Source organism: Scomber scombrus, chromosome 17 (genome assembly GCF_963691925.1).
Source record: "Scomber scombrus chromosome 17, fScoSco1.1, whole genome shotgun sequence".
Classification (NCBI taxonomy): Eukaryota; Metazoa; Chordata; class Actinopteri; order Scombriformes; family Scombridae; genus Scomber; species Scomber scombrus.
The window spans coordinates 17,033,760-17,049,399 of record NC_084986.1 but is presented as its reverse complement, the minus strand read 5'-3'; the positions used below and the strand labels follow the sequence as shown (position 1 = coordinate 17,049,399).

At 41.4% G+C, this 15,640-nt stretch overlaps 1 protein-coding gene across 3 annotated transcripts in view; it reads left to right on the top strand.

Annotated features, from left to right (window-relative positions):
• Positions 1-15,640, top strand: part of syne1a (spectrin repeat containing, nuclear envelope 1a) — a 118,247-nt gene that overhangs the window by 17,943 nt on the left and 84,664 nt on the right. For 2 of the 3 annotated variants that reach the window (XM_062437170.1, XM_062437172.1), the window contains 27 exons: positions 1,043-1,248; positions 1,707-1,871; positions 2,003-2,155; positions 3,019-3,162; positions 3,308-3,484; positions 3,883-4,041; positions 4,286-4,450; positions 4,909-5,043; positions 5,323-5,484; positions 5,619-5,827; positions 5,918-6,026; positions 6,118-6,282; positions 6,405-6,572; positions 6,927-7,091; positions 7,783-7,923; positions 8,020-8,180; positions 8,659-8,815; positions 9,346-9,573; positions 9,746-9,844; positions 10,078-10,265; positions 11,740-11,863; positions 12,058-12,224; positions 12,362-12,515; positions 12,633-13,288; positions 13,818-13,997; positions 14,187-14,340; positions 14,739-14,897. In XM_062437170.1, the coding sequence (XP_062293154.1) occupies positions 1,043-1,248; positions 1,707-1,871; positions 2,003-2,155; positions 3,019-3,162; positions 3,308-3,484; positions 3,883-4,041; positions 4,286-4,450; positions 4,909-5,043; positions 5,323-5,484; positions 5,619-5,827; positions 5,918-6,026; positions 6,118-6,282; positions 6,405-6,572; positions 6,927-7,091; positions 7,783-7,923; positions 8,020-8,180; positions 8,659-8,815; positions 9,346-9,573; positions 9,746-9,844; positions 10,078-10,265; positions 11,740-11,863; positions 12,058-12,224; positions 12,362-12,515; positions 12,633-13,288; positions 13,818-13,997; positions 14,187-14,340; positions 14,739-14,897 (4,850 nt within the window). Of the gene's footprint in view, positions 1-1,042; positions 1,249-1,706; positions 1,872-2,002; positions 2,156-3,018; positions 3,163-3,307; positions 3,485-3,882; positions 4,042-4,285; positions 4,451-4,908; positions 5,044-5,322; positions 5,485-5,618; positions 5,828-5,917; positions 6,027-6,117; positions 6,283-6,404; positions 6,573-6,926; positions 7,092-7,782; positions 7,924-8,019; positions 8,181-8,658; positions 8,820-9,345; positions 9,574-9,745; positions 9,845-10,077; positions 10,266-11,739; positions 11,864-12,057; positions 12,225-12,361; positions 12,516-12,632; positions 13,289-13,817; positions 13,998-14,186; positions 14,341-14,738; positions 14,898-15,640 lie in introns of all 3 variants that reach the window. The other variant, XM_062437171.1, reaches the window with a different exon arrangement.

Genomic DNA, 15,640 nt, shown 5'->3' with positions numbered 1-15,640 from the left:
TGTGTGCTGTTGCGAGAAATCAGGACATCCGAGGCTTGATTGGTCGACCCCACAAATGAAGTGCCACCCCCCCAACCCCACACCTGTGTGAGCACTGTTGGTAGTCAGTGCCTTAGGCTCTGATTGGCTGGATGAGAGATCATTTAGATGTGTTTGGAGGCTCAGTTTGAGGTTAAAGCTAACTGGGAAAGGACAAGAGAATAAGGGGATTGATATGTAATTAGCTGCCATTTTAAGGCATAGCACTATCTGATTTATGTCTATGTGATGCTGGATATTTGTCTTTTGCTGGATTCATTTATCAACCCCAAACTGACTGACGATAGTTTGTCATTTGTGGTACAGGGCTTATGAGACTCGAGAGTTTTAACCAGTGAAATAGAGCACATAAGCAAGAATAATACATCTCCCTGAAGTGAGAGTTTTTGGGGTCAGAGATATTTCTGCGAAGGCATGTAGATCCATCAGGCCTTATGTGCTTGTCGTCTGGTGTATCTATTAACGTGTACCATCTGTCCTCTGCCTTAAAGCGAGACTCTGTAACTTTTTCTGAACATTGGCCAAAAGTTACACTTATGGGACATTATTATATGCTAAAAGCCATCAAGTCATCAAACAGACTCAATCGACAGTAAAATTCATGTAGCTCTTGTTAAGATTAGCTAACATTAGCTAAGCTCCTCGTCATTACAGACCAAGTGAAGCCATAGTTGCAAATACAATACTGAATTTATGAAGTAAGGCTTTTATTGCTTATGAATTAAACTTTTCATTTGCAAGAGAAATAATGTGTTATTTGTATTGTATAAGTACATATTCACTTTAACCACAGAGTCAATCTATATACATTGATAAGCAATAACTTATTATTCATGTTTGGTATGAATATGATGGCTCCACATGTACAATCATTTCGTATGCTGAGGAGTGTAAATCAGCGACCGCAGCAGTAGTAACACTATCAGAGGGAGTGGTAGTGCTAGGAGTGGTGTTTCTATTGCTGTCATTGTTGATAAAATTGATGAATGAATTGCTCCTCCAGTGGACGACGGAGAGACGGGAGTGCGCAGGTTCATGCGGGAGGTGGTGACTCAGTGGAGGAGTCTGTCCATGGAAGTGCGCAGTGTGAGGAGCATGCTGGAGGAGGTGCTGTCCAACTGGGAGAGGTACAGCTCCACGGTGGCCTCCTTACAGGCCTGGCTGGAGGATGCGGAGGATGCACTGAGCCTGCCAGAAAACACAAAACGGGTATGAAATTAACTGTTTATAGTGTAGAAAACCTCACCATATACTTGAAGTGTATTTCAGTGCACAGATTAAGAACCCTCCAAAACATGTATTTATGTGATGGACTCGTAGTAAGTAGCAATCAAATATATGTCAGTCCTATTTCAAGCATTTAGTCTTCTAAGTGGAATCCTATTAAGAGTCTCTACTCAAGTATCAAATGATCTTCTTGACTTACAACAAGCCACTGAGGATATTCCTGTTGTCGCATTGCCATGGTTACCTCAGATTTACATCCCCACCAAGGATTAGACAGCTAATTACCCCATTTTTTTTATCGTCCTGTCTTTGTTTCCTTTATTTGAACCCCTTTCTTTGTTTCTTTTTTGATTAGCTGTCTTCTTTGGCTCTCTCTCTCTTTGTTTATTTGAATTTCTTTGTGTCTGTGTTTCTTTCTTTGTTTTTTGTCTCTCCTCCAGGAGTTTTTCAGGAATCTTAGCCACTGGATGGATCAGCATGCAGTCATGAACGACGCAGGGAATTTTCTAATTGAAACGTGCGATGAAACTGTGTCACACGATCTCAAGCAGCAGCTACTTCTTTTGAACGGACGATGGAGAGACCTCTTCCTCAAAGTCAAACAAGTAACAAACAGTTTCCAGTTTTCTTTGTTGTAATTTAGCTGATTTAGGTACCAGCATGCAAGTTTGACACTATTAAACCCAGGTCTGAGGATGAAATAAATCCCAAACTTTGTGTCTTTCCTGTTCTGAAGTATGCCCGTGCAGATGAGTTGGAGAAGTGGAGGAAAGATCATCTAAAGGCTGTGTCGGCTTTAAAAGAGCTACTGGATACAGCAGAGGCCAAGCTCAATGCTCCTGTCCAGGTGTCTTTCCTCAATGTTAGAGCCTTTCTGCAGGATGTGGAGGTGAGGAAAGCAAACTGCCAGCTTGTCTATTACACATGAGGATTTGAACACCACAGCAATACATCTACAGCACATTGAACTCTTATTACCAGGGAGTGTCTTTGAACTCCTTTTTTGTTGCTCAACAGTGATGATTTTGACCGATCTATGTCCAGTCAGCATTCAGTTCTGAGAAAATTGAGCTGCTCCAGATTACAACAACCTTGACAGCAGCTCTGTGTATCCGAAATTAGCCCCCTAGTTTAGTAGGTAGTGAAAAGTAGCAGAATATAAGGCACTGATAAGGTCACCATATTTTGTTTGTAATTAGATAGGGGCCACAGACACAATTTAAACCGTTTGATGTTTTTTATTAGAGTGATTTAGATGCCTTAGAAAATGACCAACTCGCTTGGAAATACTGTAAGTCATCCCTTTTAATGCAAAATAAATTAATATATTCTCAACTTATCTACTTTCTAATGAAGTTAGGCTCCTACACATTTACACTGGCTGTGTGGATGGGGGCCAGCCCAGTCTTCTCATGTCGCCAACAAAGCACTGAGCTTGGTGTTGATTTTATTTAGGTTAACAAACTGCCAAAAACTGAAACTAAACCAAGAGAAACTAAAACGTAAGGGAGGAAGGTTATCATGCATTGTCATTTGTCTCAACAAAACTCTCTTCTCTGCTGCCTCTACTCTCCTGTCTGACATCTACCCTCCTTCATGTTAATATCAGATAAGACCCACCCTCCTGAATCTTAGCAACCAATAAACATTTTTTTAAAATGACATCCTGGGACTGCGTCATTGTCAAAAGCAGTTTCATTGAAATATTGAAGAATGTCTAAGTTGATTGTTTGCTTGCACATCTCATCTCAGAATACCAAACAAAAGGTTGTTGCCATGGAGACACAATACAAATTGGCTGGCCGCAGTGCTCAGCTCCTTGCCAAGGATGCACCATCGGATGAGGCTGCCAGGATCATGGCAACTATGACGGTAGCCAAAGGTCAGCTGAGTAAGGTAGGTGTCATATAAGGGCCAAACCTGAGAGGTAGCACTAAATCTGTCTTAGGTCTTTCTTATAAAGCAACACACGTAACTTCCTTTTCCGGGAATCTTTTTAGAAATCTCTTAATCACACACCATTGTCACTATTTGTTTCCAGGTGAGAGAGCGGTGTCCGTCCCTAGTGAGGGAATGTCATGTCCTTCTTCCGCTGTTGGAGGAGATGGAGAAACACATCACTGCTTTTTATCAGGCCCTTGAGCGGGCCTGTCGCATTACTTCAGCCGCCAGAGACCCAGACACACAGGCGCAGACCCAGCACAAGCACAAGTGGCAGGTTAGATACAATGATAACACAAAGACTTAAATTAAAAATGTACCAGATAGGAGCCTGACAGGTTAAAGGAAATTCACGTTCGTTCAGTTAAAATAAGTGATTTGGATAACTTGATTAAACTTTGGATTTGTTAAAAGTCTGTCTGATTATTCAACTGAATTGTTGATCATTATCAAAAGGAATGATGGCTGTAAAAACAACTGTAAAGAGTCCCTCACTACTCTTCACACATTAATACAATTTTATTCATTTTTGTCTTTACAAGCTGTTTTTATTATAACTTTTTGTCTGCAAAATTTTGGGATTGATGGGACTAGAAATTGCTGATATATAATAAGAATGTTGAAAGATATGATCACACACTTACATGTTTGGCATTGGTTCCACTTTTTCCTCAGGATTTGTTAAATCAGCAGCAAAGCTGTAAAAGATGTCTGTCAGTGATAGAGAGGAACCACCACACCCTGCAGAGGGTGCTCTCCAACAGTAAAGTGCTCCGAAACTTCGACCTGTCCCTGCTACAAAAGAGAGTGGCTGAAATACAGAGCTCAGCACAGGTTAGCATTGTACATACATGTACACATTCACATATCAGAATACCACACAGACTGCATTACCCTCAACACTGATTACATTAATGAGATTACATGAACATCAAAACACCCAGGAGGCAACAGCACAGATTAAACTTACTCATGTGTCTCATTATTCATTTGCTTGATCTAAGACAAATAATGTAATTACACTATGTTACCAATGAGACCAATTACGATCACTGTTACCTGCTGTCCCTCCTCTCAGGCTTTGCTGAAGGAGGTTGGGGAATGGAGAAGGCAGGAGGAGGCCAACAACTGCCTGAGGAGGAGGTTTGAGGAATCAAGACAAGATCTGGAGAGAGTACTGAAGAAAGCTCAGGGCTTCTTGAGAGAGAGCGGAGATGCAGAGGAATTACTGAAAAAACACACAGTAAGATCAAACCTGTAACATTCTGCTATTAGTATGAGGTAAATGAAGTTTACAGATAATGAAGAAATAATTCAAATTTCTCTATCTATTCTTGTTTTACAAAGCTGCAAAGTTGTTTATCAACTATTAAATGCAGCTAGTCATGATATACAGTATAACATTAGATTAGGGTTAATTTAAAATATACTGTAAGTATAGACAAAGACAAGTTTGAAGTGGATGTCCTGTTGGTATTGCTTATTTTTCTGCTCAGCTTAAGCTTCCTGTAAAGACCTTTGTCTGTGCACTTCAGTCTAAAGAATGTTTATTAAACTGCCTACAGATTTCAGTCCAAGATTTCAAGATGCCCAATTAAAAATCTTCTTCATATTTAATATAAAAAGTGTGAATCTGCCACATTACTACCACATTCAGAATAAGTACTTCTCTCACTTCTGTCTTGTGTTTTTGTAATGCAGGAGTTTTTCAGCCAACTGGACCAGCGGATGCTGAGTGTGTTCTTGAAAGCATGTGATGAGCTGACTGACATCCTTCCAGAGGAGGAGCAGCAGGGATTACAAGAAACTGTCCGTAGGCTGCACAAACACTGGAAGGTCAGGGGTCAACATACTTTAACACTCTCACTAATTACTGTACATCTCTGGAGGGGCATAGCCGATACTTCATTAACTTAACCAAGAGGGCCTTTGGCTTTGACAGAGTTCCCTCTAGTCTGTTTCCAATTAACCTGTAATAGTGAGATTAAAATTCTCTCTAGGGGATATTTAGTTTCTGATTATTTTGGAAATGATAAAGAATGAGACTGATATACATATCCTGTTTGCTGTACAGTGCGTGTTATGCAGGGGTCTGTCATATTTCTTTCATTACAGGACATCCAGGGTGACATACCGTCTCACCTACTCCGTCTAAAAGTGGAGGTGGAGCGAAGTCGAGTGGCTGTGATCCTACAAGACTGCAGAGCAGAGCTGGACAGAGAAATGCATGCTGTGTCTGGCACCTGCACCAGTGAGCGAGTGATCAAAGAGCACAGAGTGAGCCCTGGACTTGGCAGAATTTTACAACAGATTAAACCAAGAGTGGCAGTAAAAGAAAGATGAAATCACTTAACGTCATCATTCTGTCTTCAGCCTGCCAAACTCAACATTTCTCTTTTTCTTATCTCCAGACGTTCTTCAGGGAACGCAAACCTCTGATTTTGTGCGAGAAGAGGATTAGAAACATGGAGGATCTGTGTCATAAATTGCCTGACAACGACCAGGCTTATCGAACTCTAGACTCCACCAAGAGGGCTGTCGAAGAGGTGACAGAGCAAATCAAGAGCGCCCACCTCAAGCTGGAGCAGCATCCTGATAAATGGAAGGAGTGGAATGAGAGGTAAAGATTAACAAAAAAAGATGCATTCCTCAAAGTCTCTACATCTAATGCCTTTAGGTGTGACCCTAAACTCTTGGCTCCCTTTTCCAGATTCTGTGAGCTTTCTGATTGGCTCTCATCTAAGAGGAGGCAGGTGAGACTCTTGAGAGAGACAGCAAGAAATTCCAGCCATCCGGGGCAGGTAGATGCTTCTGTTCAGGTGAGCCACCATGCTGTATTTGCTGCTGTAGGCACAAAGATTAAGCCATAGTCAGTGCAGCTAAACTTGCATTCATTTTCATCATTTATAGGCACTGCAGGAAGCAGTAGACGCCCGAGAGGACAGCCTGTTGTGGCTTAAGAGCCACCTTGCTGGGCTTTCTGAGGTTAGTTCCGAACTGGAGATCCAGAGACAAAGAACAGCCCTGGCCAAGCTGTCGACTGACCTGAGGGCACTCTTTTCTTCACTTTGTCAGGTATTCTAGGATACTCTATATGTTAAAACTGTGTCTATCTCCCTTCCTAACCTTAACCCTAACCCCTTCCTGTCTTCCCAACAAAATCCCTCTGTTTGATCCTCTGCTTCCTTCGCTCACAGTGTGGTGAAGAGGGCTCAGGAATGTTCCAGTATGAGGAGCTGAGGGAGGAGGTGCGTGGTGCTCTGGAGGAGGTTCTGAGAGCTCGAAAGGAAGCTGAGGAGCAAACCAGCAGGATCCTGGATGCCGAGGACCTGATGGAGGCCAAGCAACTTTACCTTATTCACCAGGTGTGCATACAGAGTTGTAAATGTAGTGATGTCAGCTGTTTAGTGGCACTTGATTCAGGGAAGTGTTCATCAAAAGGATATACATAGATGATACAGAAGTGAGTAATGACCTAGTAAACAATTTACAGCCTCTTTCATTTCAAATGTTTTACACACTGTTCTTTGAATCTTATGAGGTATTATATGTCCCAGTGGTAAGAATTAACTTTAATTTACATTACAGCTGGTTTGGGTGATGAAAGAAAAATTAAGTAATCTCACAAAATAGTAGAGATTTGGGTACCATGTTCTCCCTTTTCTGCAAAAAGTAAATTTGGTTGTCATCTGACATGTTCTCGTCTGTGTTTGTTATAGCAACACCTAAAACGCCTGCATGCTAACCGGAGAGAGGCAGAGCTTTTAGTGTCCCATTGCCACGAGCTGCAGAAAGGAGAGGAGCTTAATCAGTCTCTACAGGAGCTCGAGGGAGCTTTCAGAGAGGTTGATCGCAAGTCAGAGGCAAAGGAGCACAACCTGCAGGTATACCAAGCTTGAATTTTTCTCACGCCAGCATGCTAATTTATGTGTTTGTGAGTGTCATTGATCGGTCCACACAAGCCCCTGCTGTGATCATTGATTGATCCATGTTGAAGCTTAACCAGCTATTGATTTTTAGGTGGTATGTTAATTTTCTTGATGCTTGTTGTCCCGGGATATGTTTATAAACTTCTATCACTGTCCTCCCATTGATTGGATAATTATCCTAGGATGCCTTGAGTCTATAAATTTATATTTAAATAGAACATCTACCTTTAACTACCTCAAATGAATGATTTATATCATCAATGATACATATCAGGTTCTGTGTATTCTGTATATTTTATGGTTTATCGGCTGAAAAGAAAAAAATGATAGTGGGGATGCAGAGACAGAATTGGCAGCGCTACCATAAAGTGTTTTTTACACTGTGGACTAACTTTAAGTTTTAATGATAACCTCAATGTCGCTCAACATGTTTCTTGATAATTTGGTTGGATAATGTAATGTCAGGTTACGTTTAGGCCACATGGTGCTACTGTTTATTACTGTTTAAGAGTCTGAAAGATCAGTTTGGTATGTTACATGACGCTAAATGCTACAGTTCCCATCGTTTCTGTTTGAGTGCACATGCAGCATCTTGTGCACGAAAATTTACCCACTGATGGTTCTCATATTTCTTCATAATCTTCAGGCCACTCTGAGCTCCTGGCAGAATTTTGAAGCAGAGAGAGAAAAGGTTTGGAGGTTTATCAGCACTAGCAACAGTGAGCTGCACAAAGAGCTTATTTTCAACAGCCTGGACAGCTTGAGATCTGAACTGGAGCATAACAAGGTGTGTGTGTGTTTGTGATTGATTTAGCGTCCATGCATATATTGTACTCTCTGTTTTTGTTTTGTCAATATTTAGCCTTCTTATTTTGTTCTATAGGTGCTCTTCCCAAACGTTGAGGAATGTTCTGTGCTAGTTGATCTCCTCCTGGAGATGGCAGCAGACATTCAGCTCGGACCAAAGAATCAAGCTCTTCTTCTACAGCAGGCGCAGTCCACCAGGGAAGCAGTCTCACAACTTAAAGACCATCTCAACAAGAAGTATGTATGATTGTCCAGTAATTATCTGAAGCCTCCAATCTGCATTGACTATTTTCTGTTATGGACACAAAGTACATATTACATGGATGCAGAAAAATGTAGTGAATAGGAACATTTCTAAAGTGCAGATTCATATTGGGAAATTATGAATTTGTCATTTTTTTCTTGCTTTGTCAGCAAAATTACTGATCTATCTATCTATCTATATAGTAATTCTATACAAGGTGACAATGAAAATCCTAGTTACATAGTTACCTCTTTGGTAAAGCATTTTATTGTAAGTGCTATTACATACTTTTGACAAGAGCCTGGTAGAAATGAGGCACATGATTAGATTTTTCCAGCATATTGTGTCTGTGTGGAGTTTTAATCTACTGTTTATACTGGTTTGTCGGTATGTGCTTGTTTGTACACATTACTATACCAATACATGCATATATCTGACGAAATGGATCTCACCTAATCTTTTGTCTTCCAGTGTTGTCCAGCTGGAAATGATGTGCGTTTGGTGGGAACGCTTTTGCACTGAATCAGAGGCCTTCTCCTCTTGGATCAATGAAAAGGAGAGGGAGCTGGAGGCTGTCAACCCCACCTCCTCCTTAGATCCTTTAGACAAACACATCAGTACAGTCGAGGTATGTCTTGTTTTACTATATTGTTTTTTAAAAAACTCACTAAAGCTACACTTTTCACACCACTCCCTCAATAATCTTCATATATTTACAAAAAATATGCGATAATCTTTTTTTTCTTTCTGTGGCTCCAAACAAAATGAGTATGACTTGCCATCTGGCCTGGTTTCTGTGGTGTACTGTATCAGTGTGGCCTGAGGGTTATTACGATTAAGATGAAATAAGATGAAGTTTTAATCCATGCCCAAGGGCCAGTGTCACAGCAAAGTCTAGGAAACAGAAAATAAATTGATCATATTGAGGAAAACATAATCTTGCCAAGCCAGACTTTAGCCTTGTCAATCTTATGGAGGTCTGGAGAAATTTTTAAAAATGGGATAACAGGACTTTTGAAATGTTGAGGCAACCATTTAATTTGTTGTGAGAACTAACCCAGAACTAAGTTTCCTTTTTCTAACCAACTTTTGTGTGTTTCAACTCATGTCCACATACTTTTCCATCACTATCATTCGTCTTCTGTTGCATCCCCTCAGGCAGTGGGAGAAGGTTTAGAGCAGAAAAGGGCATCTCTGGCCCGCATGGAAGAGGACTGGGAAGCCTTGTTGAGGTTTGTGACCCCCGGAGAGGGAGGATGTATCCGGGCGCGACTTACCCAGATGAGGTGCTACTGGGAAGAGCTGAAGGAGAGAGTAGAGCAACTGGGTGGACAACTCAACCAGAGCGCCTCCTACAGGCAGAGATACAATGACAACCTTGAACAGGTATACAGCAACATATAGTGCAAGATTAAATCTACAAAAGGGATTTTAAGCCATGTTTGTGTTTGAGAAAAGATGTTTGGGGCACTCAAAACCTAAAGAAAGTTTTGGTGATTGAGAATGCGATCATTCGATGTGATCATTTTTGAATGACTGATATTTGTGTCATTATCAGGTGAAGAAAACAATGAGTGATCTTAAAGAGAAACTCGACTGTCTGGTTACATATTGCACATCCTCATCTGAGACTTACAAAAACCTGCAGGATCACATGGTAAGAAAAAACACTAACAAAGGCTTCAAGTTACATCAGCAGGGATATATGTGAAAATATGTTTGAAATTTTGAGGTTGACTTTAATAAATCAGAGGGAGTCTTAAGGTACCTTTTATTACTATTTTCTGCAAATGAGCGTTGTGTTGGTTTTCCATTTTATTATGCTGTGTCCAAAGCTTTACTTTGTATTCATTGTGGAGCTGATTACAAGTTCATGTCCATTTCCTGCAGGAGGTCTGCCAGGCTGTCGAGCAGCTGAAGCCCAGGCTGATGGCTTTGTCTTCAGCCATGAAGAGGCTTGGAGAGGGCAGCCAGCTGGAGGAAGAGGTGGCTAACCTCCAGAAGCTACAGGGAGACTTTATGGGAAAGGCTGCAGAAAAGCAATCTACATTAGAGAGCCTTCTAGCACTGTGGCAAAGGTACAATAAACAGCAATATGTGCCCATATCTGTTAAATAAATTACACTTGCTTGCATATTTATCTGGAAGAAACGGCCAAATATCAGGCAGTGAGTAAAAGAAACATAGCTCATTGTTATCGTCATACATCCTGTGAAACTGAATACTCCAGCCTTATTCAGCAATCTGTTGAATATTTCACCATGGATGGATACTCAGGCAGGAGCCCTTCTTTCCCGCTTTTGACACAACAGCATGTATATACTCAGATCTGCAGATAACATTACAAGGAAAAGTCACAGGAGATCTAGAAAGAGCTATCTGTGAAAATCCCTCTGTTGTCATCACAAGCTTACATAAGAGTATATCCAGGATGTATTGCCAGTTGCTGTGGTGCGTTGCTCTGCTGACAGGCTTACTGTGTATCTGATTTGTGTGTCCAGCACCTACTGTAGAAGAGGTGTGGTTGAGTATTTTAGGTGTTTGTCAAGTCACATAAGCAGAGGAAAAAGAAATGTTTTTAGCACTTAACTGACTGCTGAAGCAGTTTATTTACTGTCCTGTACTGTTTCTTGCTCTGTTTGTTGTTTGCTGTTTTTCCATCAGTCCCTGTCCCTGTTCCCACTCGCAGTCACAAACACACAGAGATATAACTGATCATAATTCTATAGACATTGCTATTTCCTCTTTTATTGTACATCTCCTGCCCTTTTTTTTGTTGAATCCTCTTCTCTGTCAATTTTCTTTATTTCCTGAATCACTTTCTCACATCTTCTTGTACTGTAGAGGAACACGATCTTGTCTTTGACTCCATCTGTTTGTGCCGCAGTCAGCCATCACATTCCCATTATAATAACATGCTTTTCGTATTATTCTCTTTGTTCATAAAATTGAGTGGTTGTCTCCTTTTCTTTTTATTATTCACAAGGAAAAATAATGATTCAGTCACATGGTATCTGTGCTTAAGCTTTGGTGATGGGTTTTTATTATTTACCCAGCCAAAGTGACTCTTTTTTAAATTAACTGGACTGTACTGATGCTGCTAAACTTGGTTTATGTGTGTCTGTGTGTCTGTGTGTTCCTCTATAGTCAACCTCATCTCCTCCCCCGCAGGTGTATGTATGAGGGATTACTTACAGCACTGGGTGCACTGGCGAGATATGGCTTCTCTATTTTGACGCTGTCTCTGATACTAAGCCATGGTCAGATGAAAAAAGTCCAGACAGCGTGTTTGTGTGTGTGTGTGTGTGTGTGTGTGTGTGTGTGTGTGTGTGTGTGTGTGTGTGTGTGTGTGTGTGTGTGTGTGTGTGTGTGTGTGTGTGTGTGTGTGTGTGTGTGTGTGTGTGTGAGAATCATTGGTGGTGTATACTTTGAGGTCACTGACTGTTAGTGGTGTCAATCTTGTGTTAGATCAACATTTATGCTGTTCATTCTAAAGACGGAGCTGTACGTGATTAGAATAAATGTTTCTGAGTGTCACATTTGTATCTGCAGATTTGAAAAGGAGAATTCATCCATGAAAAGCTGGCTAGACAGATGTAAGTCTGTTTGCTGTCCAGACACTGAACTGTTGTCTGCAGACAAAGTAAAGCTTAGGAATGAACTACAAAATGTACAGGTAAATCAGCTGACTAGTTCTTGATTGTATCTAACTTTCTTTCTTGTTTTCTTGAAGCACTGATTCATTTTGTATCTGAAAGGTTTTGTTGTATGTCTTTATCTGCCCCTTTCATGTTTATTTCACCAATTATACAGGATGTTTTCAGCTATTTTTGTGTTGCATCATGTTAAAATATTTATTGACCTGTACAGGAAATGCAGAAGGAGACACCATCCTATGAGGCCCTCCTCCAGGGTCTTGTAAATCTTGGGCTGTGTCTCTATCCCACAGCGCCTAAAGCTTGTGTCCAAGAGCTCAGTGATGATCTCACACAACTACAAGAGAGATGCACTTCTCTGAATAACAGCATATCACACAGGCAATACTCTTGATTTACATTTCATATAGATTATTTACATTTTAAATTAAATTTATCTCTCCATACGTTCATAAACCTGTTAAAATTGTAATTACTGTCCTATTCTTAATCCAGACTGCCTTCCACCTCTCTTTTAGGCTTGAGCTCCTGCAGTCTCAGTTGTCACAACTGGAGCTGTTTGACCAGGCTCTCCTGACATTGACCCAAAGGAGTGAAAGCTTCTTATCTGGCTTGAGAAGCACTTCACAGGTTAATGTTGCTGATCTTGAGGTTGCAATTACTAAGCTCAAGGTGAGAAGTCAATAATTGAATGTCCTTTATGCACTTTGCGCAGTTGCATTAAGCAAGTTTATATTGATTGCTGTTGGAGCTCATAGAAATGTGTCTAATTGAACCATCTTGTTCCAGGAGCATGAGGCACAGCTACAGGCTCATGCAGCACTGAAAGAGACTCTCCACCAAAGAGAGTTCTCCCTGCTTCGCTGTTCTACTCCAGAGGCCCAACAGCAGCTCAAGGGCTGGAGGGAGGACTGCCTACAACCTCTCAATGAATCCCAACGTCTACTGCTCCTCCGTAAAGAGTGCCTGACTGAGTTAAAGGCTTTTCTTGAGAAGCACGGAGCATCAGCCAAAGCTGTGCGCCACCTTCATGAGGCTGTGGAGGGAAGGGGGAGCTGGGATCGCTGTAAAGCTGATGAGCTTCATCGTGGAATAGGGGAAGTTGCTAAAGATGTGGCCCGGCTTGAGGCTGAGGCAGTGGGGTTAGATGGGCAGCTGAGCAAGGCACACCTTCACCTGTGTGGTGCAGAGTGGCGGGGCTCCAAAGATGTGAGCCATCCTCAGGGAAGAACTTCTTGCAGGGGACAGGCCGTGGCCCTCACAATGGCTCTGGAGGAGGTACAGAGGTGTGTGGGATGGAGGCAGAGTGAAGCAGATGCTTTAACGGCCCTCTGGAGCTCTTTCAGGGGGAGAAGGAAGGAAGTGATGAAGAATTTAAAGGAACTGGAGGATGAAACACAGCAAGAGGTGGCTAGAGAGAGCTCTGTACAAGCCTTTCAAAACAGGTATGTACATGGCCTCTGAAAAGCAATATCAGTCCTATATAAACCGGGGGGGGGGGGGGGGGGGGGGGTATTTTCCACTTTCATTTTAATTGACAGAAGAGATTGGTAATGACATGCAATAAAAGCTGGAGGTGAAGTGAGGACATTTCAGTTCATGGTCAACACCTTAACCCCTTGCCCACCAAGGGACCCTGACAGAATTAATTTGACTTGCACAGAATAATTGTTTTTGTGTAACTGCAGTTTTACACATCTGTGGAAACACCTCTGTTTCTTCTATACTTTTGCTGCAGCTTTGTTGTTCTTATAATACATTATTTAAATATATTCTTTGTCACTTTCAAATAGATTATGTGAGCTTTTGATTCAGAGATGTACTTCTTGCCAAACTCCTCCAGAATACACAGTATATAAATGAAGCCAACTCTAGATAGACAAATGAATGAATTAATGAATGAAAAATGAGATATATCATGCTGGAATCAAGCTTGTAACCCCTATTGTTTTGTCCTGCATTTATTTCTTCCAGGCTGCGTTTCTTCGTCCAGCTGGAGGATGAGCTCCAGTCCTTGCAGCACTCACAACAGTGGTTAGAGGAGAAGGGAAGCCAGCTGGCCCAGAGAGACAGTGAGCTGGCTGGGGAGGCTCGCAGAGAGGTGGCCCTGGTGAGGACAGCCTGGGAGAATGTCAGGACTCTGATCAGCAATGGGTGAGGATAAGGAGAGAGAGGACATTTCATATTGATCTGCTTTAATATCTTTCACTCTTTCTGTTTTTTGGTTGTATGGTTTGGAGACAAAAGGGCTAATCTGTGGGTAGAAAGAAGAGGGGTAGAATGATTTCTGATTATTTTGAAATGGAAACAATGCAGAAACTGTTTCTCTATTTTCCCATGCAGTCAGGAACAGAGTGGAGTTGTGGTGGATCTTCTTCGTCAGTTCCAAAACCTGAAGGCGATCCTCAGCACTGCTGTGGAGAATGCCCAGACTGTTGCTCACAACCTGCCCGACCATAACCATAATGCTCTGGAGGCCAAAAGAACATTCACACGGGTCAGAAGAAAATAATGTTTTTTTCTGCTTCTTTTCAAATGTAGCATATAGTAAACATAATTTATAGTTAGGATTTTTAAAATAGGGTTTAGTTCATGGAAGACACAGAGAAAATTCCTCAATCCATTAAACTTAATCCTTTAATTTGTCAAAATATTTAAAACCAAAGTATTTAACACCAAAGTTGGAGGCACAGCTTTCACTCACCAGCAACTGTTTGTTTTCCTCTGCAGTTATTAATTTACATCTGTCAGGCTGTGATGTGCATGATCTCATCTGTCAGCGACTCTCAGAAATAGGATTGCAACCACCAGTCCTTCCTTTCCAGTTTGTACAGTATCTCTCCCTCTAGTGGTGATTTGTTGTCATTCCTTCAGTGCTCTTCTCTGTCCCTCCAGCATGAGACGGTCCAGTCTGAGCTTAGAGAAAAACAGGAAGACATGGACCAGCTCATCAGCACCGTCGAGGACCTTCAGAGAGAGTTGGAGAAGGTTCCCAACTCTGATATGTGCTTCATCCAGAAAGACATGAAGACATTAAGGGACCAGTGGCTCGAGGTGAGTGATGCTCAAACAAACATGCCATGCCACATATATGTTTTGGTAAAGAGGGGTCTTGACAGTAGAAGTCTAAGAATGTTTTTCATTTAGACAAGTGCAGTTATACCCTGGAACTATTGGGTTATACTTGAGTGAAATAATGATAGTGTTGTGACATTCATACATTGTGGTCCTATATGGTTTTTCCATCAACTGTCAATATTGTCTAACTCAGGTCTGGAGCTGAAATATGATAACGACTATAAAAAGTATGAAAAGCTTTGTGTAGTTGTTTACTGTGACCATGAAAAAAAATCAATTGCAACGTCCACCGTACAGCTCCGCCAAGCACTTTTGCTGCTCCTCTCTTAATGATCTTTATTTCTGTCTGTTTTTCCCTTTTTTCCATTTTCTTCTTCTCTTGTGGGATTTAGTTGGCTGCTCAGCTGTCACAAATGAGACAGAAATATAAACAAGTCTAGACACGTTATCTGGTTTCCTGTTTCTCTCTCTCTCTCTCTCTCTCTCTCTCTCTCTCTCTCTCTCTCTCTCTCTCTCTCTCTCTCTCTCTCTCTCTCTCTCTCTCTCTCTCTCACTTCTCATCCCCACATCTGTCAAACCAATTAAGTCCCTATTTCCTCCCAACTCCCAGTAAAGCATACCATCCCTTTTTACAGGGAGACAGGGAGGGAAAACTAAACACAAAGAGGAAAATAAATCCCACCTCTCCTTTTGATTGAAGTGTATTCTGCTGGTCTCTT